The sequence below is a fragment of the Bombina bombina genome, chromosome 1 (genome assembly GCF_027579735.1).
Source record: "Bombina bombina isolate aBomBom1 chromosome 1, aBomBom1.pri, whole genome shotgun sequence".
Taxonomy (NCBI): domain Eukaryota; kingdom Metazoa; phylum Chordata; class Amphibia; order Anura; family Bombinatoridae; genus Bombina; species Bombina bombina.
Genome location: NC_069499.1, coordinates 140,435,965 through 140,460,141, shown reverse-complemented (window position 1 = coordinate 140,460,141; position 24,177 = coordinate 140,435,965). Strand labels below are relative to the sequence as shown.

Below are 24,177 nucleotides of genomic sequence, written 5' to 3'. Positions count from 1 at the left end.
GCTTTATTAGTTGTGTTATTTGATAAACCTTGTAAGTTTTGTAATTTAGTGCTTGATTGTGGATCTATACTATGAGTTTAAAGGGTCAAAATTAAACTTTAATGATTCAGACACAGCACACAATTTTAAACAACTTTCCAATGTACTTCCATTAACAAAATGTCCACAGTCTTTTTATATTTATACCTTTTCAGCCACCAGCTAATATTGAGCATATGCCAGAATTCACAGCATAAATGTGGTTGGCTGATGGCTGTCAGGTGATACAGGGGGAGTGGAAATAGACATAAATTTGAAATTTATCAGAAAAAAAACCTATTAATCATTTGAAATTTAGACTAAGTTCTATTGCATTGTCTTTTTATCATGCAATTGTTGATTATGAAAATCTACTGTATTTACTGGTCCTTTAGTGTCCATTTATAAGACTTAAAGGTTGTGTTGAACAAAATGGCATCTACAATTTAACACATCATTTTTGTATTGTCATGGTCAATAAGAGAAGTGTGAGCAAACCTATTCGTGGATTTGGGCTGAAATTTAAAACTCATTCTGCCCCATTGCATTAAAAGAAAAACTGAACAATATATTAGGTTATTTTTTTTCTCCAACATCCCCTTTAAAGGACCACTCAATGCAGTAGAAATACATAATTAACAATTACATAATAAAAAGACAATGCAATAGCACTTACTCTGAATTTCAAATAAGCTGTAGATTTTTTTTTCCCGGACAAATGTATTTTGTTCTCCCATTTTCCGGCCCCCTGTATCATGTGACAAACATCAGCCAATCACAGACTAGTATACGTATACCATGTGAGCTTGTGCACATGCTCAGTAGGATCTTGTTCCTCAGAAAGTGTGAATATTAAGACACTTTCCAATTTACTTCAATTATCAAATTTTGCACAGTCTTTTTTGACTGCAAAATTTGATAATTTAAGTAAATTGGAAAGTGTCTTAAAACTGCATGATCTATCTGAATCATAAAAGTTTGTTTTGACTTGAGTGTCCCTTTGACCACAATCGGGTACATTTAGGGGGAATTTTTAGCAGATTTGATTTTTTTTTTTTTTTAAATCTTGTTTGATGTTGTTGTAAGGCTTTGGTGTACTATGCCCACGTTCCTTTTAATCCTCAAACCTAAACATTTGTATATCATTTTCATATTTATCTCAGGATTCCATGGCAGTTGTATGTCTAATATTTAATAATGTATTAGTTACGACTTTCAAATCTCATTCACATCAAGATAATGTGAAATTCCTTGTTAGCATGTGGTTGATACTGATTTATTAGCACATATCTTCTTACGTACCTGATTACTTATGTAAACACATGCATATTTACATACGTGTGCACACAGGTACATAATAGATACATTTTTATTATTACTTGAGATCACTACATGGCATTTGGTGCCAGCGTGTTGTCATTTGAAGAGGGCACAAAGAGATGGCTGTCCTTGGAGTTTGCCGTGTTCAGTCCCGAGTCTGGTCTGTGGGATTGGCATACATTGCTGACATGTAGCCAAGACTTACATTTCGCTCTGACAGTTGGCAGACCACTTTGTCTCTCTCTGGCTGACAGTCTCTAAAGATGGAGGATAATTGAATCACATATAAATGAGTAATTTCTTTTCTAGGAATAGTTTGTGGTGTCTCTCTCAAGCCCACAAGCTTGTTTTTTTCTGCCTCCTTATAGATAATGTCTGGAGCTTTGTATAGTTTCAGCTTGGTACTGTTCTTTGGGACGTTTGTTTTTTTTTATATCTATTCACCAGTGACATAAAACTTAATTTCACGGTAAATGTATTAATAAATTAAAATGAAACAACTTTCCAATTTTCAAAATGTTTGGACTATCTCTCAAATAACTTAAATGCAAGGTAATTTATAGCAGAATTTTGGTGGTCACGGTCAGGTCACATGGCATTTTGATAAAGCAGAAAAGCCAGGTGACTCTGACAGCATCAGCGACTAGGACCTATAAGTTGTCGCAAATCAAAGTGGTTGTCAGAGTCACGTGGAAATATGCACTCAATCTGCTATGTGACTATGACATTTGACAATGTCCTCAAATGGACATTGTACAGAAGAAACAGACTAAATAATGAATGTATTCTGAAATGTTGTTTCTTTTTCAAGAGTTAATACATTTTATTGGAATTCCATTTTTAGTTTAATGTTTCTTTAAAGGGGCACTTCAAGTTTTTTATTTTTTGTATTCATGGATTGGACATCATATATTGCATTGCAACAGATCTGTATACAAAATGTGTTAAAAATAATTAGTTTAAAAAATATACATTGTTTTGCAATCTTGGGAAATGTCCTTTTTTAAAAGCCTCTTGAATGTTGTTTCTCTTACTTCCTTTACTGTGACCAGTTAGAAACATTTATAAACAAACTCCTGCACATATCAACCAATTGCTGAAAAGCAACGTTTTGTCCCTTTAAAGGGACATGAAACCCAAAATTATTCTTTCATGATTCCGATAGAGCAAACGATTTTAAACAACTTTCCAATTTATATTATTTAATTTGCTTTATTATCTAGTTTGAAAAGCATATTTAGGTAGGCTTAGCACCTGGGTGCTATTTGCTGATTGGTGGCTGTAAATATAAAATGTTACACAAAAACAAGTTGTGGTTAATGCCCTTTTAATGGGCATTCTGGGGTAGTTTTCGAAATGTCAAACATTTTGAATATCCAAATTCTTATTAAATGAATGCAAACATTTTGTTAAAGGGACAGACTACTCCAGAATTTGTATTGTTTAAAAAGATGGAAAATCCCTTTATTACCCATTCCCCAGTTTTGCATAACCAACGTGATTATATTGATATACTTTTTACCTCTGTGATTACCTTGTATCTAAGCCTCTGCAGACGGCACCCTTATTTCAGTTTTTTGACAGACTTGCATTTTAGTAAATCAGTGTTGACTCCACGCGAGAAAGCACAATGTTATCTATATAACACACATGAACTAGCGCTGTCTAACTGTGGAAAAACTATTAAAATGCACTGAGATAAGAAGCAGCCTCCAATGGCTTAGAAATTAGCATATGAGCCTACCTAGGTTTAGCTTTCAACAAAGAATTTCAAGTGAACAAAGCAAATTTGATGATAGAAGTAAATTGGAAAGTTGTTTAGAAGTTTAAACTTTCATGCCCTATATGAATAATAAAAGTTTAATTTTGACTACTGTCCCTTTAAATATATTTTCCGATTTAGAACATTTTAAAAATGTCAACTCATATCACGTTCCTCTGGGGCAGCAATGCCTACTTACAATTTAAAACGTTAGCGTTTTTTCCCCCTTTAGTTTTCAGAAATTATACACCCTTTTTATTTTAATTTTCCAATGATGTTTTGTCTATAAAAAAACCAAAAAACTCTTCCTTGTTCGCCTTTTTAATTCTTATTCTACCTTGGAATTTTGGGGAAAAGTGTCGATTCAATTTCCCCTTGGATACGTCTTATGTTTGTTAACCGTTTTGTCTCATACCAAATCTTTGTGTTCCTCTTGGTTGCCTAGGAGCGGGTCCAGAAAACCTTTCCACACCCAATTGACAAGTGGGCCATTGCGGATGCACAGTCAGCCATAGAGAAGCGGAAAAGAAGGAATCCTCTCCTTTTGCCTGTAGATAAAATACATCCTTCATTAAAGGTAGCTATCCATTGAAAATACAGGACGTGCTATATATTGTTATTGATTGCGCAAAAGCATGGCTTGTCATCATCCTGAACAAGCGAGTTCGGAATGATTTATCTCCGCCAGCTCTGAGGTGACGTATAGCATAAGAATCAGGAACTGCCTCTTAAATATGAGTTTGCAGTCTCATTCTTGGCAGTCCTTACTGCATTGCCCCAGAAGCTACTAATGTAGCTAGATACATTTTACCTTATGTATAGATCCAGTAATTGTATAATCCAAATGAAAGATTCTGTTAGATGGTGCAAACAATAGTAACACATATAGGAAATATATGTGTGTGTATTTATTTATTTATTTTTGCTTTTTAAGTTGTGTCTGTAATGCAAAGCATTGCATTTCAAGCACAGTTATTATGATTGCTTATTTGTAAAGTGCTGGCAGTTGGTCACACATAAGTTAAAAGTGCTGGCAGTTGGTCACACATATAGTAATATGTATATTAATTAAAAAAAGAAACTTTTTTAATATTGAAAGTTTATTACATTTGAAATATTAGTTAATATTAAAGGTATAGTCGTCATAGAGCATTGTGTGCTACCATGTTGTAAAATAGGATCCCTAGGTTTAAAAACATAGCTTTCTGCTGAGGCCACAACAGTTAAGTGACTTTCTCGTATTGTTTAATGTTTCTTCAAAAGAGCAGTATACTGAAAAATATAAAGCTGTCCAAAATGCAAAGGAGCTGCCAATATTTTTTTTTTTTTACAGGCAGCAGGGAGTGATTTTATTCAGAAGAATTCAGTTTAAGAACCAGTACTGGAATTTTAGGAGTAATATCTAACTTTAAATAGTTTGTTTGTATTTATTGCCTGCTTTGAGACAATACTGTTTGTTTGTGCACTGGAGTACCATAGTGGTCTGTGGAAATTCAGCTAATGTTCTAGTGATAGTTTTGGATGGAAAATGATCTGTAAACTGTTGTAAGTGAAAAAGGGATTGGAAACCGTGTTTAATTTCAGTTTTAGTTCATATGAACTTTTAAATACTACAGATTTCATTTTATAATACAATTTTTTTCTGATTTCCATTTGATATTTAGATAATAAAGGTACAAAACACACATACTCCTTTCTAATGCACACCTGAAGTGCATTAATAATAAATGTTAAAAAGCTTTTGATTTTTTTCTTTCAGGAAGTGCTCGGCTACAAAGTCGATTATCACGTGTCACTTTACATTGTGGCTGTGCTGGAATACATCTCTGCTGACATCCTGAAGCTAGCGGGAAATTATGTATTTAACATACGACACTTTGAAATCTCTCAGCAGGACATTAAAGTATCCATGTGTGCAGATAAAGTATGTGTCTGATCAGCAGGAGCCTTGGTAGCTGCTTCATGCAATAAGAACTGTGGTGTTAGTGGACATAGTAGAGTATAGTGGAATCTTTATTGTTTAGCTGTACGTAAATGTAATTTCTTTTGTAAAATGATGATGGTCCACAGTCCTCTATAACATATGGGATGTATTTCCCATCCTTTATTAGGAGGTGAAGAACCCATATCAGAGCTTAAAATCCCTCACAACCGTGATTGAGAATAGAGGTTGTTCCAGCTAATTGTTTATGGATTACAAATTGGGAGCTCAGAACTATGCGAGACCCAGAGTCCCTAGGTAGTATAATTTACAAAGAAAATAGAAGAGCAACTTCAGAACAGCTGAATGATACAGGGACACAGGAATACCCTGTTATGTGCACCGCATTTCCCTAACAGGACTTCAGCCATAACTACCATCAGACGTCGCAGGTACTCATCCATAGCCTCCCCCTGAGGGACACAGGTATTTCCTACTGCAATCCTCTGCGGTACTCGATACCTGCACTGGATGGGCTCTCTACTTTATACTGCTGCAGCTGCATTGACATGCCTGGTACACCAGTGGAGGGGTGCTGCATAAAGTAAGTGTCTTTACACAGCCCACACACAGCCCAGAGGCTATTTGTAGTTACTCTGACACAGGTACAGCATAGCCAGGAGACTTAACCAGCTCTCCTCATGACACATTTTTTTCTCTCCCTATCAGGTCTCTAAAGGTTCTATCATCATTGGGAATACAATCAGGGACGTCTCTTACCCTTTACAACCCTCTGGTAGCTCAAAGACTATTTTTGGGGGCACTTTTATAATGTAGCTGTAGGGCACTTTAAGAAGACCAGCATTTGCTTAGTGCAATATGTGGTTTGGTAGAGGAGGCTTGATAGCTGGTCCCTACCAAACCAATATCTGGTTTGGTAGGGACCAGTGCTTGATAGCCTTTAGGTTTTTTTATGCTTGTTGCACTAGCTTTTATTTATAAGGAACCTAAAGTGTTTTTTTTTACTTTTTAACATGGACACTGGCTCTGCTCCTGGTGGTAGCTCCTCTCTCTTAGTGTCCCCGGCTTTTCTCTCTCAATCTGGAGCCACAGCAACTAGATTACATACTACAACAGTTGGAATCAGATTTTAAACCCATTTGCAGTGCCTGCCTGTCCCAGGAAGGGGGTGGGTAGCCATAAAGGAGCTGCCAGGGGGTACTCAAGGACCATATAATGTACATAGGGGCTGTAGTGATTTCTACACTGTGAGATAATTGAAGTGTCTGAGGGAGTGTAAACTTAGTGTAGCGGGCTCTCTACAAGGTATTGTCTGTACTAATACTTATATTCAGTGCAATTGCATACTTTATTAGAAGTAAAAACTGGAACACTGATATCTTTATTGATGAGTCAGTTTCTGATATTCCGCTGTCTTCATTTACATGTTTATTTATATATGTTCCAGTATGCCTGGTCACTAAAATCTGTAAAAATTGTATACCTCAAATTTGGTATAAATATCAGCCGCAACACTCTATTGTCCATGTACTTGTCACTCAGGGGGAAACTATAGTTTTCACTCCTGCAGCTAGAAATAATATATACAAAATAATAAGCGTACATCTAGAGATTTAACTCTCCTGAGGTAAATGTGCAAATTATTTCTTGGAGTTTCAGATTTTATAATATCCTATAGGCAGGTTTTTTTTCTTTTTAAAGGACTTTAGGTAGCTGTACACCACAGCACTTTCTTATCTGATCTACAGTGTACCAATTTACTATAATGTGTGCAATTTTATATTGTACCGAACATAATGACATGTTGCTATTACCATTTATTACAACGATCTTCTCTATTAATACTTTAATTTATGTCAGTTAAGCATTGTACTTCATTGCCAGGGGGTGTAAACAGATAGTTGTTTTTTTTATATATATATATATATATCTATATATCAGTCTGCATTTTATATACTGTTGTACATTTTATGGTCTTTGGAATATTATTTGCATTAATGTACATGATGCAGGTTCTGTACACTATTAGGATATACAAATTGCTTAAAGAGACACTGAATCCAAATTTTTTTATTTCATGATTCAGCTAGAGCATGAAATTTTAAGCAACTTTCTAATTTACTCCTATAATTTTTCTTCGTTCTCTTGCTATCTTTATTTTAAAAGCAGGAAAGTAAATCTTAGCAACCAGCCCATTTTAGGTTCAGCACCATGGATAGCGCTTTCGTATTGGAGGCTGAAATTTACCCACCAATAAGCAAGCATAACCCAGGTTCTCAACCAAAAATGGCCCGGCTCCTATGCATCACATTCCTGCTTTTTAAATAAAGATAGAAAAAGAACGAAGAATTGATAATAGGAGCACATTAGAAATTTGCTTAAAATTTCATGCTCTATCTGAATCATGAAAGAAAAAAAAATGGGTTTAGTGTTCCTTTAAAGCTGTTCTGCAGCACAAATAATATTTTTTACATAGGCAGATCTCCTGTCCCTGTAGATATGCAAGACATTACATGTCCTATGCTAATAGTGTACTCTTTTATAATTATGTTATGTGTAATTTATACCTATACTCATAGGTTCTATCATGCAGATACTGAACATTGCTCATAAATGTTTTCATTTACAGTGGAGATCCTTTAGAGATAAGGTCTATTGGTATCTCTTTTATACCTATAGTATAGGTAATTTTATATGTATGCACATCTGTTTATCATGCAGACACTTAATCATCAATATTTGTACATGTACAAGTATAGGCAGTCTCTGCTTATCATGGAGTTACAAGTATCTAATATGTACCTGTTGGTCTATATGTGCTGCTCCTCTAGTCCGTAAGGCTACATGACAGTCTAAATATGTGCATGTGCTTACGTAGGTACATGATGTATACTACATCTGATACTTATGTCATGTACAGATTTAATAAACTTTGTATCAATTTTTTTTTTTTTAAATATATTTTTGGATATATCAGGAAAAATAGTTCGGATATCCGGACTGATTCTCTTTGTCCTTCAAGAGATAGAGAGTTTTGCTCTTTTTGAAGCAGAGTCCTTATTGACCAGCGGTCCTATCTCATATTGCCAAAGATTCTTCAGAGGCGGCAGCGTCTATAAAAGAATTTGGAGGGTAGGTGATTGATACCAGTACCTGTGTAACCTCGGGGTCAAGAGTTTTTCCCAATCTGTTTATTGTCCAAAGGGATTTACAGTCCTGTTCTGGATTTAACATCTATAAACATATTGGTCAGGGTTCCCACTTGTATAATGGGAACATTCCTTACTGTTTTTACCCTTTATCCAAGGTTCAGTTTATGGCTATTATAGATCTCAAGGATTCTTATCTGCACATCCCTATGCACAGGGATTTTTTTCAGTTCCTGAGGTTTGTATATCTGCAACACTTTGCCATTTTGCCACCCCGCCACCCCATGTGGGATGAAATCTTGCCAGTGCTCAGATTCAGGACATTTCAGTTGTTTCTTATCTGAATTACATACCAGTGCAAGCTTATTTTCTGGCAATAGCTATTGCTTGTACTCTCCAGCTTCTGTCTTTATTTAGGATCATGGTTAGAGTATATATGTACCCAAAAGCTCATTATATACTGCTATAAGGGTAGCATTTACAGGAGTGATATTTGAGTCAATCCTTATGCATCTAGTTTACTGAAAGATCTTTGCAATGAAAGGATCAGAGGGTGTTTCTCTTCCTACCATGAACTACATTCCATCGGTAGCTCAGTGCATGGTGGTGTGGGTCTTATGGTAGCTGCTGCAGGTGCAGTTTATTTTTCTCCCCTTTTAACTTGAGACCCCTTTAATGGCTATGCTACCTCAGTGATCAAATAATTATTTACATTTGGCATACAGATTGCTTTGGATATTCCTCAGTCAATCTTTTTCTTGAGGACACAAAATCTGTCTTTGACCATTGGGACATCCTTCCTTTGTCAGTCTTGGCCTATTGTGCTGTTGGACACCAGTCGCTCTGGCTGGGGTGCAGTCTGGGTTTCTCGAAGAGTGCAAGGAGTTTTGTTTCCTCTAGAGGCAGGGTAACCAATCAACATATTGGAACATCAAGTGATTTTCAGGCTTTCAGCCCTGGCCCCTATTGAGGGAGGAAAAGTTTATCTCTTTCCCGTTGGACTACATCTCAGTGGCAGCCTACATAAATCAAGGGGGATATTCACAGTCCACTGGCCATACAGGAAGTCTCTAAAACTGTGTCTTAGATAGAGAGGACTCATTGCTCCCTATTGGCAATTCTCATCCAGGTGTGAACAACTGTGGAGGTTGATTATCTCAGTGGTCAGTTGGTCCATCCAAGAGAGTGGTCTCTCCATTAGGGCATTTTATATCGCTTAGTGATCAAAATGGGCTTACAGGACATAGAGCTGATGACATCTGCTCCTTTAAATCACATCCTTCCAAGCCATTGTATGAGATCTAATGATCCAAAGGCTCTCCTTATAGATGACTTGGTGTATCCATGGGAGCTTCATCTAGCATACCTGTTACCAAGAATCATACTTGAACCAAACAGGAGTCAATGTCAGTAATATTAATTGCTCCAACTTGACTCCACAGGAGTTGGTATGCTGATATAGTACAGATGTTTCTTGCTCTCCGGGACTTCTTCCTCTGAGACAAGACCTATTGTCTCAAGGTCCTCTTTTTCATCAGGATCTCTAATCACTTCAATTAATGGCGTGGAGCTTGAATGCCTAGTTTTGAGACATAGGGGCCGATTTATCAAGGGCTGAATGGCCCCTGATGCCCCTGTTTCTGCGCTATCCTTCAGGCTTGCCGGAAACAGCAGTTATGAAGCAGCGGTCTTAAGACCGCTGCTCCCCTAACTGGTCCGCCTGTTTTGAGGCTGCGGACATCAATCCGGACGATCTCATATGATCAGGCTAATTGACACCCCCTGCTAGCTTCTGATTGGCCACAAATCTGCAGGGGGCGGCATTGCACAAGCAGTTCACAAGAACTGCTTTTGCAATGATAAATGCCGACAGCGTATGCTGTTGACATTCATCAATGTCTGTCGGACATGATCCGCTGAGCGGATCATGTCGGACAGACAGATGATAAATCGGCCCCCATAGAGGTATCTCAGTTTTCGTTATTGAATCCTTGATGTAGGCCAGAAAGTCTATAGCTCAAAGGATTTAACACTGGATTTTGAAGCTATTTTTTGAACGGTGTTCTTCTAGAAGGTTTTCTTGGTATTTCTTTAGGATTTATAGACTCCTTTGGTTTTTCTCAGGATAGCTTTGATGTGTCTGCTAATTTCTTAGAGGTGAAATGTCTGCTTCATCTGTTCTTTTTCATATGAAGTTAACTAAAGTTCCTGAGGTTCAGACTTTAGTCCAGGTGTTAGTTAGAATTAGGCCGATTGGGAATCCTATTTCTCCACCTAGAATCTGAATCTACTTTTCTTTCATGTAATTAGCAAGAGTCCATGAGCTAGTGACGTATGGGATATACATTCCTACCAGGATGGGCAAAGTTTCCCAAACCTTAAAATGCCTATAAATACACCCCTCACCACACCCACAATTCAGTTTTACAAACTTTGCCTCCGATGGAGGTGGTGAAGTAAGTTTGTGCTAGATTCTACGTTGATATGCGCTCCGCAGCAAGTTGGAGCCCGGTTTTCCTCTCAGCGTGCAGTGAATGTCAGAGGGATGTGAGGAGAGTATTGCCTATTTGAATGCAGTGATCTCCTTCTACGGGGTCTATTTCATAGGTTCTCTGTTATCGGTCGTAGAGATTCATCTCTTACCTCCCTTTTCAGATCGACGATATACTCTTATATATACCATTACCTCTGCTGATTCTCGTTTCAGTACTGGTTTGGCTTTCTACAAACATGTAGATGAGTGTCCTGGGGTAAGTAAATCTTATTTTCTGTGACACTCTAAGCTATGGTTGGGCACTTTGTTTATAAAGTTCTAAATATATGTATTCAAACATTTATTTGCCTTGACTCAGAATGTTCAACATTCCTTATTTTTCAGACAGTCAGTTTCATATTTGGGATAAATGCATTTGTTTCAATCATTTTTTCTTACCTTAAAAAATTTGACTTTTTCCCTGTGGGCTGTTAGGCTCGCGGGGGCAGAAAATGCTTCATTTTATTGCGTCATTCTTGGCGCGGACTTTTTTGGCGCAAAATTTTTTTTCTGTTTCCGGCGTCATACGTGTCGTCGGAAGTTGCGTCATTTTTTGACGTTTTTTTGCGTCAAAAATGTCGGCGTTCCGGATGTGGCGTCATTTTTGGCGCCAAAAGCATTTAGGCGCCAAATAATGTGGGCGTCTTTTTTGGCGCTAAAAAATTTGGGCGTCACTTTTGTCTCCACATTATTTAAGTCACATTATTTATTGCTTCTGGTTGCTAGAAGCTTGTTCACTGGCATTTTTTTCCCATTCCTGAAACTGTCATTTAAGGAATTTGATCAATTTTGCTTTATATGTTGTTTTTTTCTTTTACATATTGCAAGATGTTCCACGTTGCAACTGAGTCAGAAGATACTTCAGGAAAATCACTGCCCAGTGCTGGAGCTACCAAGCTAAGTGTATCTGCTATAAACTTTTGGTATCTGTTTCTCCAGCTGTTGTTTGTATTGCATGTCATGTCAAACTTATTAATGCAGATAAAATTTCCTTTAGTACTGTTACATTACCTGTTGCTGTTCCGTCAACATCTAATTTTCAGAGTGTTCCTGATAACATAAGAGATTTTATTTTTTAAATCCATTAAGAAGGCTATGTCTGTTATTTCTCCTTCTAGTATACATAAAAGTCTTTTAAAACTTCTCTTTTTTCAGATGAATTTTTAAATGAACATCATCATTCTGATACTGATAATGGTTCTTCTGGTTCAGAGGTTTCTGTCTCAGAGGTTGATGCTGATAAATCTTTGTATTTGTTCAAGATGGAATTTATTCGTTCTTTACTTAAAGAAGTATTATTTGCATTAGAAATAGAGGATTCTGGTCCTCTTGATACTAAATGTAAACGTTTAAATAAGGTTTTTAAATCTCCTGTAGTTATTCCAGAAGTGTTTTATCTCCCTGATGCTATTTCTGAAGTAATTTCCAGGGAATGGAATAATTTGGGTAATTTATTTAGTCCTTCTAGACGTTTAAGCAATTATATCCTGTGCCATCTGACAGATTAGAGTTTTTTGGGACAAAAATCCCTAAGGTTATGGGGCTGTCTCAACTCCTACTAATGTACTACTATTCCTACGGCAGATAGTACTTCATTTAAGGATCCTTTAGATAGGAAAATTGAATCCTCTCTAAGAAAAGCTTACTTATGTTCAGGTAATCTTCTTAGACCTGCTATAATTTTAGCGGATGTTGCTGCAGCTTCAACTTTTTGGTTAGAAGCTTTAGCGCAACAAGTAACAGATCATAATTTTATAGCATTATTATTATTCTATAACATGCTAATAATTTTATTGGTGATACCATCTTTTGATATCATTAGAGTTGATGTCAGGTATATGTCTCTAGCTATTTTAGCTAGAAAAGCTTTATGGATTAAACTTGGAATGCTGATATGTCTTCTAAGTCAACTTTGCTTTCCCTTTCTTTCCAGGGTAAATAATCATTTTCGTTCCTTTCCTCACAGCAAGGAACAAAAGCCTGATCCTTCATCCTCAGGAGCGGTATCAGTTTGGAAACTATTTCCAGTTTGGAATATATCCAAGCCTTATAGAAACCTATAGCCAGCTCCTAAGTACCTATGAAGGTGCGGCCCTTATTCCAGCTCAGCTGGTATGGGGCAGATTACGTTTTCTTCAAAGAAATTTGGATCAATTCCGTTCTCAATCTCTGGTTTCAGAACATTGTTTCAGAAAGGTACAGAATTGGCTTCAAGTTAAGGCCTCCTGCTAAGAGATTTTTTTCTTTCCCGTGTCCCAGTTAACACAGCAAAGGCTCAGCATTTCTGAAATGTGTTTCAGATCTAGAGTTGGCTGGAGTATTTATGCCAGTTCCAGTTCTGGAACAGGGGCTGGGGTTTTATTTTATCTCTTCATTGTACCAAAGAAGGTCAATTCCTTCAGACCAGTTCCGGATCTATCATTATTGAATCGTTATGTTAGGATACCAACATTCAAGATGGTTACTGTAGGACTATCCTGCCTTTTGTTTAGCAAGGGCATTATATGTCTACAGTAGATTTACAGGATGTGTATCTGCATATTCCGATTCATCCAGATCACTTTTAGTGTCTGAGATTTTAGACAAGCATTACCAGTTTTTTGGCTCTACCGTTTGGCCTAGCCTCAGTTCCAAGAATTTTTTTCAAAGGTTCTCGGTGCCCTTCTTTCTGTATTCAGAGAACAGGGTTTTGGTATTTCCTTATTTGGACGATATCTTGGTACTTGCTCAGTCTTCTCATTTTCGAAGAATCTCATACGAATCGACTTGTGTTGTTTCTTCAAGTTCATGGTTGGAGGATCAATTTACCAATCAATTCATTGATTCCTCAGACAAGGGTAACCTTTTTAGGTTTCTAGATAGATTCAGTGTCTATGACTCTGTCCTTGTCAGACAAGAGAAGTTTAACATTGATATCAGCTTGTCAAAACCTTCAGTCACAATCATTCCCTTTGGTAGCCTTATGCATGGAAATGTTGGGTCTTAGGACTGCCACATCAGATGCGATCTCCTTTGCTCGTTTTCACATGCGACCTCTTCAGCTCTGTATGCTGAACCAATGGTGCAGGGATTACTCAAAGATATCTCAATTAATATCTTTAAACCGATTTTACGACACTCTCTGACATGGTGGACAGATCACCATTGTTTAGTTCAGGGGGCTTCTTGTTCTTCCGACCTGGACTATAATCTCAACAGATGCAAGTTTTACAGGTTGGGGAGCTGTGTGGGGGTATCTGACGGCACAAGGGGTTTGGGAATCTCAGGAGGTGAGATTTCCGATCAATATTTTGGAACTCCGTGCAATTTTCAGAGCTCTTCAGTCTTGGCCTCTTCTGAAGAGAGAGTTGTTCATTTGTTTTCAGATAGACAATGTCACAACTGTGGCATACATCAATCATCAAGGAGGGACTCACAGTCCTCTGGCTATGAAAGAAGTATCTCGAATTTTGGTTTGGGCGGAATCCAGCTCCTGTCTAATCTCTGCGGTTCATATCCCAGGTATGGACAATTGGAAAGCGGATTATCTCAGTCGCCAAACGTTGCATCCGGGCGAATGGTCTCTTCACCCAGAGGTATTTCTTCAGATTATTCAAATGTGGGAACTTCCAGAAATAGATCTGATGGCTTCTCATCTAAACAAGAAACTTCCCAGGTATCTGTCCAGATCCCGGGATCCTCAGGCGGAGGCAGTGGATGCATTATCACTTCCTTAGAAGTATCATCCTGCCTATATCTTTCCGCCTCTAGTTCTTCTTCCAAGAGTAATCTGAAGGAATGCTCGTTTGTTCTGCTGGTAGCTCCGGCATGGCCTCACAGGTTTTGGTATGCGGATCTTGTCCGGATGGCCTCTTGCCAACCGTGGACTCTTCCGTTAAGACCAGACCTTCTGTCTCAAGGTCCTTTTTTCCATCAGGATCTGAAATCCTTAAATTTAAAGGTATGGAGATTGAACGCTTGATTCTTGGTCAAAGAGGTTTCTCTGACTCTGTGATTAATACTATGTTTCAGGCTCGTAAATCTGTATCCAGAGAGATATATTATAGAGTCTGGAAGACTTATATTTCTTGGTGTCTTTCTCATCATTTTTCTTGGCATTCTTTTAGAATACCGAGAATATTACAGTTTCTTCAGGATGGTTTAGATAAGGGTTTGTCCGCAAGTTCCTTGAAAGGACAAATCTCTGCTCTTTCTGTTCTTTTTCACAGAAAGATTGCTATTCTTCCTGATATTCATTGTTTTGTACAAGCTTTGGTTCGTATAAAGCCTGTCATTAAGTCAATTTCTCCTCCTTGGAGTTTGACTTTGGTTCTGGGGGCTCTTCAAGCTCCTCCATTTGAACCTATGCATTCATTGGACATTAAATTACTTTCTTGGAAAGTTTTGTTCCTTTTGGCCATCTCTTCTGCCAGAAGAGTTTCTGAATTATCTGCTCTTTCTTGTGAGTCTCCTTTTCTGATTTTTCATCAGGATAAGGCGGTGTTGCGAACTTCTTTTGAATTTTTACCTAAGTTGTGAATTCCAACAACATTAGTAGAGACATTGTGGTTCCTTCATTATGTCCTAATCCTAAGAATTCTAAGGAGAAATCGTTGCATTCTTTGGATATTGTTAGAGCTTTGAAATATTATGTTGAAGCTACTAAGTCTTTCCGAAAAGACTTCTAGTTTATTTGTTATCTTTTCCGGTTCTAGAAAGGCCAGAAAACTTCTGCCATTTCTTTGGCATCTTGGTTGAAATCTTTAATTCATCTTGCCTATGTTGAGTCGGGTAAAACTCCGCCTCAGAGGATTACAGCTCATTCTACTAGGTCAGTTTCTACTTCCTGGGCGTTTAGGAATGAAGCTTCGGTTGATCAGATTTGCAAAGCGGCAACTTGGTCCTCTTTGCATACTTTTACCAAATTCTACCATTTTGATGTATTTTCTTCTTCTGAAGCAGTTTTTGGTAGAAAAGTACTTCAGGCAGCGGTTTCAGTTTGAATCTTCTGCTTATGTTTTTCATTAAACTTTATTTTGGGTGTGGATTATTTTCAGCAGGAATTGGCTGTCTTTATTTTATCCCTCCCTCTCTAGTGACTCTTGTGTGGAAAGATCCACATCTTGGGTAGTCATTATCCCATACGTCACTAGCTCATGGACTCTTGCTAATTACATGAAAGAAAACATAATTTATGTAAGAACTTACCTGATAAATTCATTTCTTTCATATTAGCAAGAGTCCATGAGGCCCGCCCTTTTTTGTTGTGGTTATGATTTTTTTGTATAAAGCACAATTATTCCAATTCCTTATTTTATATGCTTTCGCACTTTTTTCTTATCACCCCACTTCTTGGCTATTCGTTAAACTGAATTGTGGGTGTGGTGAGGGGTGTATTTATAGGCATTTTAAGGTTTGGGAAACTTTGCCCCTCCTGGTAGGAATGTATATCCCATACGTCACTAGCTCATGGACTCTTGCTAATATGAAATAAATGAATTTATCAGGTAAGTTCTTACATAAATTATGTTTTCTCTGCATTGCAAGGTTCTTTGTTTTGAACCAATGCATCCAATGATATCTACTTTTACCTTGTAAGGTAGTCTTAATATTTGCAATCTTTTCAGCAAGGAGAGTTTTTGAGTTGTTAACCTTGTCTTGTGATACTCCATTTCTAATTATTCACAAGGAGAAGGCTATACTTCTCTTGTTAAGTGTATCCAGTCCACGGATCATCCATTACTTATGGAATATATTCTCCTTCCCAACAGGAAGCTGCAAGAGTCCACCCACAGCAAAGCTGCTATATAGCTCCTCCCCTAACTGCCATATACAGTCATTCTCTTGCAAGCCTCAACATAGATAGGAGGTCGTGAGAGTCTGTGGTGCTTTCTACTTAGTTTATTCTTCAATCAAAAGTTTGTTATTTTTAAATGGCACCGGAGTGTGCTGTTTATCTCAGGCAGTATTTGGAAGAAGAATCTGCCTGCGTTTTTCTATGATCTTAGCAGACGTAACTAAGATCCATTTGCTGTTCTCACACATTCTGAGGAGTGAGGTACTTCAGAGGGGGAATGGCGTGCAGGTTTTCCTGCAGATAAGGTATGTGCAGTAAAATATTTTTCTAGGAATGGAATTGACTAAGAAAATACTGCTGATACCGAAGTAATGTAAGTAAAGCCTTAAATGCAGCGATAGCGACTGGTATCAGGCTTATTAATAGAGATACATACTCTTGTAAAAATGTGTTTTAAAACGTTTGCTGGCATGTTTAATCGTTTTTTAACATATGTTTGGTGATAAAACTTATTGGGGCCTAAGTTTTTTCCACATGGCTGGCTTAAATTTTGCATAGAAACAGTTAACTGAAGCTTCCCACTGTTGGCTGTGGCAGTTTGTTGTGTCTGTTTTTAAAAACGTCTGTCTTTTTTTTTTTTTTTTTTTATCTGTTTTTTGCATTAAGGGGTTAATCATCCATTTGCAAGTGGGTGCAATGCTCTGTTACCTTATTACATGTACTGTAAAAATTTCGTTTGTTTTACTGCCTTTTTTTCACGGTTTTTAAAATTTTGACAAAATTTGTTTCTCTTAAAGGCACAGTAACGTTTTATATATTTGCTTGTTAACTTGATTTAAAGTGTTTTCAAAGCTTACTAGTCTCATTATTAGTCTGTTCTAACATGTCTGACATAGAGGAAGCTCTGTGTTCATTATGTTTTAAAGCCATGGTGGAACCCCATCTTAGAATGTGTACCAGATGTACTGATTTCATGTTAAACAATAAAGATCATTTTTTGTCTTTAAAAACATTATCACCAGAGGATTCTGTCGTGGGGGTAGTTATGCCGACTAACTCTCCCCACGTGTCAGACCTTTTGACTCCCGCTTTAGGGACTCACGCTCAAATGGCGCCAAGTACATCAAGGGCACCCATAGCGTTTCTTTTACCAGGGGATTCTGTCGAGGGGAAAGTTATGCCGACTAACTCTCCCCACGTGTCAGACCCTTCGACTCCCGCTTCAGGGACTCACGCTCAAATGGCGCCAAGTACATCAAGGGCGCCCATAGCGTTTATTTTACAAGACATGGCAAAGGTGGTGAATAATATTCTGGCAGCAGTATTAGTCAGACTACCTGAAATTAAAGGAAAGCAGTTAGCTCTGGGGGTAGATACAGAGCATACAGACGCTTAAGAACCATGTATGATACTACCTCACAATATGCTTAGTCTGTGGGTGATTTTTTTTTGACTCAGGGAAGATGATTTAACCTGATTCTGATATTTCTACATTTAAAATTTATGCTTGAGAACCTCCACTTGTTGCTCAGGGAGGCTTTGGCTGCTCTGAATGAATGTGTACAATCGCAGGGCCAGAGAAATTGTGTAGACTGGATAAATAATATGCAGTGCCGGTGTGTACTGATGTTTTTCCAATACCTAAAGAGGTTTACTAAATTTTTTTTTAATAAGGAATGGGATAGACCAGGTGTGCCGTTCTCTTCCCCTCCTATTTTTTAGAAGAATGTTTTCTAATAGTTACCACCACACGGGACTTCTGGCAGACAGTTCCTAAGGTGGAGAGAAGAGTTTCTACTCTAGCTAAGCGTACCACTACCTCTGACGAGGACAGTTGTGCTTTTTAGATCCAATGGATAAAAAATGTTTATTCAACAGGGTTTTATCCTGCAGCCCCTTGCATACATTGCTTCTGTCACTGCTGCTGCGGCGTTCTGGGTTGAGTCTCTTGATGAGGCTTTACAGTTAAGCGACTCCATTGGATGAATATATTTGACAAGCTTATGCTAGCCAATTCCTTTGTTTTCTGATGCCTTGTTCATTTGACTAGACTAACGGCTAAGAATTCTGTTTTTTACTATACTGGCGCGCAGAGCGCTATGGCTTATATCATGGTCAGCTGTCGTGACTTTAATAAATAAGCTACTTAACTTCCCTTCAAGGGGCAGACCCTATTCGGGCCTGGTTTGAAGGAGATTATTGCTTATATCACTGGAGGAAAAGGTCATGCCCTTCCTCAGGATAGGTCTAAATCAAGGGCAAAAAAAAAAAAAAAAAAAAAAAAAAAAAAGTCTAATTTTCGTACCTTTTAAAAACTTCAGGGCAGGTGTGGCATCCTCTTCCTCTAAGGCAAAACAAGAGGGAATTTTTGCTCAGTCCAAGGCGGTCTGGAAACAATCGGACCTGGAACAAAGATAAGTAGGCCAAGGAGCCTGCTGCTGCCTCTAAGGCAGCATGAAGGAACGGACCCCTATCCGGTAACGGATCCTATAGGGGGCAGACTTTCATTCTTTGCCCAGGCGTGGGCAAGAGATGCCCAGGATCCCTAGGCATTGGAATTTATATCCCAGAGATATCTTCTGGATTTCAAAGATTCCCCCCCAAAAAAAGGGGAGATTTCGCCTTTCACAATTATCTGCAAACCAGATAAAGAAGGAGGCATTCTTACATTGTGTACGAGATCCATCCAGTTCCAAGAGAGGAACAGGGACAGAGTTTTTACTCAAATCTGTTTGTGGTTCCCAAGGAGAGGGAACCTTCAGACCTATTTTGGATCTAAAGATCTTAAACAAATTCCTCAGAATTCCGTCATTTAAGATGGAAACTATTCGTACCATCTTAACTATGATCCAGGAGAGTCAATAGAGGACTACAATGGATTTGAAGGATGCTTATCCTCACATTGTGATGCATAAAGATCACCATCGTTTTTCAGGTTTGACTTTCTAGACAGGCATTACCAGTTTGTAGCTCTTTCCTTTGGGATATCTACAGCCCCAAGAATCTTTATGGAGGTTCTGGGGTCGCTTTGGCGGTCCTTAGACCGCGGGGCATAGAAGTGGCCCCTTATTTAGACAACATCCTGATACAGGCGTCAAACATCCAAATTGCCCAGTCTCATACGGACGTAGTACTGGCATTTCTGAGATCACATGGGTGGAAAGTGAACAAGGAAAGAGTTCTCTATCCCCAATCTCAAGGGTTTCCCTCCTAGGGACTCTGATAGATTCTGTAGAAATGAAAATTTACCTGACGGAGTCCAGGTTGTCAAAGTTTCTAAATTTCTGCCGTGTTTTTTCATCCCATACGCGCCCTTCGGTGGCTCAGTACATGAATGAAATCGGCTTAATGGTAGCGGCAAGGGACATAGTACCGTTAGCACGTCTACATTTCAGACCGCTGCAACTATGCATGCTCAGTCAGAGGAACGGGGATTACACAGATTTGTCCCCCTGTTAAACCTGGACCAAGAGACCAGAGATTCTCTTCTCTGGTGACTATGTCGGGTCCATCTGTCCAAGGGTATGACCTTCCGCAGGTCAGATGGGACAATTGTTACAATAGATGCCAGCCTTTTAGGTTGGGATGCAGACTGGAACTCCCTGAAGGCTCAGGGATAGTGGACTTAGGAGGAGACCCTCCTTCTAATAAATATTCTGGAACTGGGAGTGATATTCCATGCTCTTCAGACTTGGCCTCAGTTAGAAACTCTGAGGTACATCATACTCAGTCGGACAATATACACGACTGTGGCTTACATCAGCCATCAAGGGGGAACAGAAGTTCCCTAGCGATGTTAGAAGTCTTACAATAATTCACTGGACAGAGACTCACTCTTGTCTATCAGCTATCCATATCCCAGGTGTTGAGAACTGGGAGGTGGATTTTCTAAGTCGTCAGACTTTTCTTCCGGGGGAGTGGGATTTCCTCCGGAGGTCAAGACCAAGCAGGAGAGGGCTTTGGTGTTTTTGACAGCGCCTGCGTAGCCACGCAGGACCTGGTATGCAGATCTGGTGGACATGTCATCCTTTCCATCACGGTCTCTGCTTCTGAGACAGGTCCCTCTACCTCAGGGTCCTTTCAACCATCTAAATAGAATCAATCTGAGATGGACTGCCTGGAGACTGAACGCTTGATGTTATCAAAGCATGGCTTCTCCGAGTCAGTCATTGATACCTTAATACAGACATGAAAGCCTGTCTCTAGGAAAATTGAACATAGATATGGTGTAAATATCTGATTGTTATGAATCCAAGGGTTACTCATGGAGTAAAGTCTGGATTCCCAGGATATTATCTTTTCTCCAAGATGTTTTTGAGAAAAGGGTTGTCAGCTAATTCCTTAAAAGGGGACAGATTTTTACTCTGTCTATTTTTTTGCACAAGCGTCTGGCAGGTATTCTAGACGTTCAGGCATTTGGTCAGGCTTTGGTTAGATCCAAGCCTGTGTTTAAAACTGTTGCTCCGCCATGGAGCTTAAACCTGATTCTTAAGGTTCTTCAAGAAGTTCCGTTTGAACCTTTTTTGTTCCATAGATATCAATCTTTATCTTGGAAAGTTCCTTTTGGGTAGCTAATTCCTCGACTCGTAGAGTCTCCAAGTTATCTGTGTTACAATGTGATTCTCCTTATCTGGTCCTTCGTACGGATAAGGTAGTCCTGCGTACCAACCTGGGTTTTTTCCTAAGGTGGTATCTAACAAGTACATCACTCAAGAGATAGTTGTTCCATGCTTGTATCCTAATCCTTCCTCAAAGAAGGAACGTCTATTACACAATATTGGACGTGGTTTGTGCTTTAAAGTTTTACTTACAAGCTACTACAGTTTTCATCAAACGTTCACCTTGTTTGTTGTCTATTCTGGACAGAGGAGAGGTCAAAAGACTTCAGCAGCCTCTCTGTCTTTTTGGTTAAAAAGCATAATTCATTTAGCTTATGAGACTGCTGGACAGCAGCCTCCTGAAGGGATTACAGCTCATTCTACTAGAGCTGTGGTTTTCACTTGGGCCTTTTTTAAATGTGGCTTCTGTTGAACAGATTTACAAGACGGAGTCTTGGTCTGCGCTTCATACTTTTCAAATTTAACAAATTTGATACCTTGCTTCTTCGGAGGCTATTTTTGGGAGAAAGGGTTTTTTACAGGCAGTGGTAACTTCCGTTTAAGTACCTGCCTTGTCCCTCCCATCATCCGTGTACTTTAGCTTTGGTATTGGTATTCCATAAGTAATGGATGATCCGTGGACTGGATACACTTAACAAGAGAAAACATAATTTATGCTTACCTGATAAATTTATTTCTCTTGTAGTGTATCCAGTCCACGGCCCGCCCTGTCACTTTAAGGCAGGTAATTTTTTCATTTGAACTACAGTCACCACTGCACCCTATGGTTTTTCCTTTCTCTGCATGTTTTCGGTCGAATGACTGAATATGGCAGTTAGGGGAGGAGCTATATAGCAGCTTTGCTGTGGGTGGACTCTTGCAGCTTCCTGTTGGGAAGGAGAATATATTCCATAAGTAATGGATGATCCGTGGACTGGATACACTACAAGAGAAATACATTTATCAGGTAAGCATAAATTATGTTTTTGTACGAAAATAGGATATTTTTAGCTAAGGTAGTTTCTAAGGAAAATACCAATCAAGAAATGGTTGTTTCTACAGCGTGTTCAGATCTTACTAACTCTGAGTAGTGGCCATTACATAATCTTGAGGGAGCCAACGCTTTGAAGTTCTATCTCCAAGCTTGTAAAGTTTAGACAAAATTCCAGTTTCCATCTAAAGGGGAGGAGAGTCCACAGCTTTATTCATTACTATTGGGAATTAAGAACCTGGCCACCACGAGGAGGCAAAGGCACCCCAGCCAAAGGCTTAAATACCTCCCCCACTTCCCTCATCCCCCAGTAATTATTTGCCTTTCATCACAGGAGAATGGCAGAGAAGTGCCAGCGTTTTGGAGTAGTCTCTTATGGAGGGTAGTACTCTTCGCATTGGGACTGGAGTTTTAAGTAGTCCTGTCAGCCTCTCAGTGAGTGCCTGGGCGAAAGTTAGAGTCCTGAGATGCAATGAGTCTTCCTGCGAAACCATTCCAACTCATATTAACAGCTCCACAAGCAATCAGCGTTGACGAGTTTTCGCTGCCTGTTTTCTACACGCAAGTCCATGTCAGGAGCGAGGCTACTAACCTTTCACACTTTTACAAAGTTTTTACAAATTTGACGTTTTTGCTTCTGCAGAAGCTGTTTTTGGGAGGAAGGTTTTGCAGGCTGTGGTGCCCTCAGATTAGGGTCTGCCTTTTACCCTCCTGATTTCATTCAGTGTCCTCTAGAGCTTGGGTATATGTTCCCAATAGTAATGAATGAAGCCATGGACTCTCCTCCCCTTTAGATGGAAAACATAAATTATGCTTACCTGATAATTTAATTTCCTTTGAGGGAAGTAGAGTCCACGCCTCCCGCCCGTATCTCCGATGGGCAGACCTAAATTTATTCATCTTCTGCCACTATTTATACCCTGATATTTCTCCTACTGTTCCTGGTTCCCTCGGCAGAATCGCTGTGGGATAAGGGAAGTGGGGGAGGTATTTAAACCTTTGGCTGGGGGTGTCTTTGCCTCCTTCTGGTGGCCAGGTTCTTAGTTCCCAATAGTAATGAATGAAGCCATGGACTCTCCTCCCCTCGATGGAAATGAAATTATCAGGTAAGCATAATTTGTGTTTTTTTCTCTCTACTCTGGAACTCATAGGAGGCAGACATTTACTATGGTAGCATGGGCCTCTTGGCTCACAGAGTGATTCACAAGACTTACTTTTGAAAGCGGGAAAGTAACCTCCTAAACGTATTACAGCTCTTTCTCAAGAGCAGTGGCAACATCAAGGGTTTTTAAATAATTATGCATCTTTGGAGCAGATTTGCAAAGCTGAAACATGTGATCTCTGCATTTTTTTCTTTCACATTTCATCTCTTTGAGATTTTGCTTTTTTGCAAGCAGGCTTCGGCAGGAAAGACCTTCAGGCTGCGGTGTCGGCTAATTAAAAATCAATTGACCCATCCTTTTCGTAACACAGACCATTGGCTAGGGTATTAATCCCATATGTTATGAAGGACTGTGGACCACTATCATTTTACGAAAGAAATCAAAATTTATACTTGCCTGATAAATTATTTTCTTTCAGAATGATGATGGTCCACAGGCCCTGCCCATTTAAATTTTTGGGCGACAGTTCTAATGACACCTCTACAGACCCTACTTTGTCTTTCCTACATATGTTTCCTTTCTTTATTTGGCTATATGTTAAACTAAGAGAGAGATGTGAGGGATTTTTTTTAGCTCTGATATGGGTTCTTCACCTCCTCTTAGTGGCAGGAAATATATCCCATATATTATGGAGGACTGTGGACCATCATCTTTCCAAAAGAAAATAAGAATACATTTAGTTATTTTCATTATGCTCCATGCTGTGCTGCTTTTATATCTCTGAGGAATATGCTGGCTTGCTATGAAATATAATAATAAACATATTATAATTCTGTAAATATAAGGCTTACTTTTTATATAGGTGATGGCGCAATCCAATAGGACCTTTTTGTAAGGTATTACAAATCGAGACAACATTTTTTGTTGTTGTTGTTTTGATTTGTTTTGTTAATTGTAGCATTAGATTATTTAAAAATAGGTGTTT

The 24,177-nt window shown here is 38.8% G+C and overlaps 1 protein-coding gene across 1 annotated transcript in view; it reads left to right on the top strand.

Moving 5' to 3' along the window:
* The window catches only part of SOS2 (SOS Ras/Rho guanine nucleotide exchange factor 2), a 355,579-nt gene that overhangs the window by 125,018 nt on the left and 206,384 nt on the right, over window positions 1-24,177 (top strand). Inside the window, exons 3-4 of the mRNA XM_053697641.1 lie at window positions 3,546-3,677; window positions 4,860-5,024. Coding sequence (XP_053553616.1) covers window positions 3,546-3,677; window positions 4,860-5,024 — 297 coding nt within the window. The remainder of the gene's footprint in view (window positions 1-3,545; window positions 3,678-4,859; window positions 5,025-24,177) is intronic.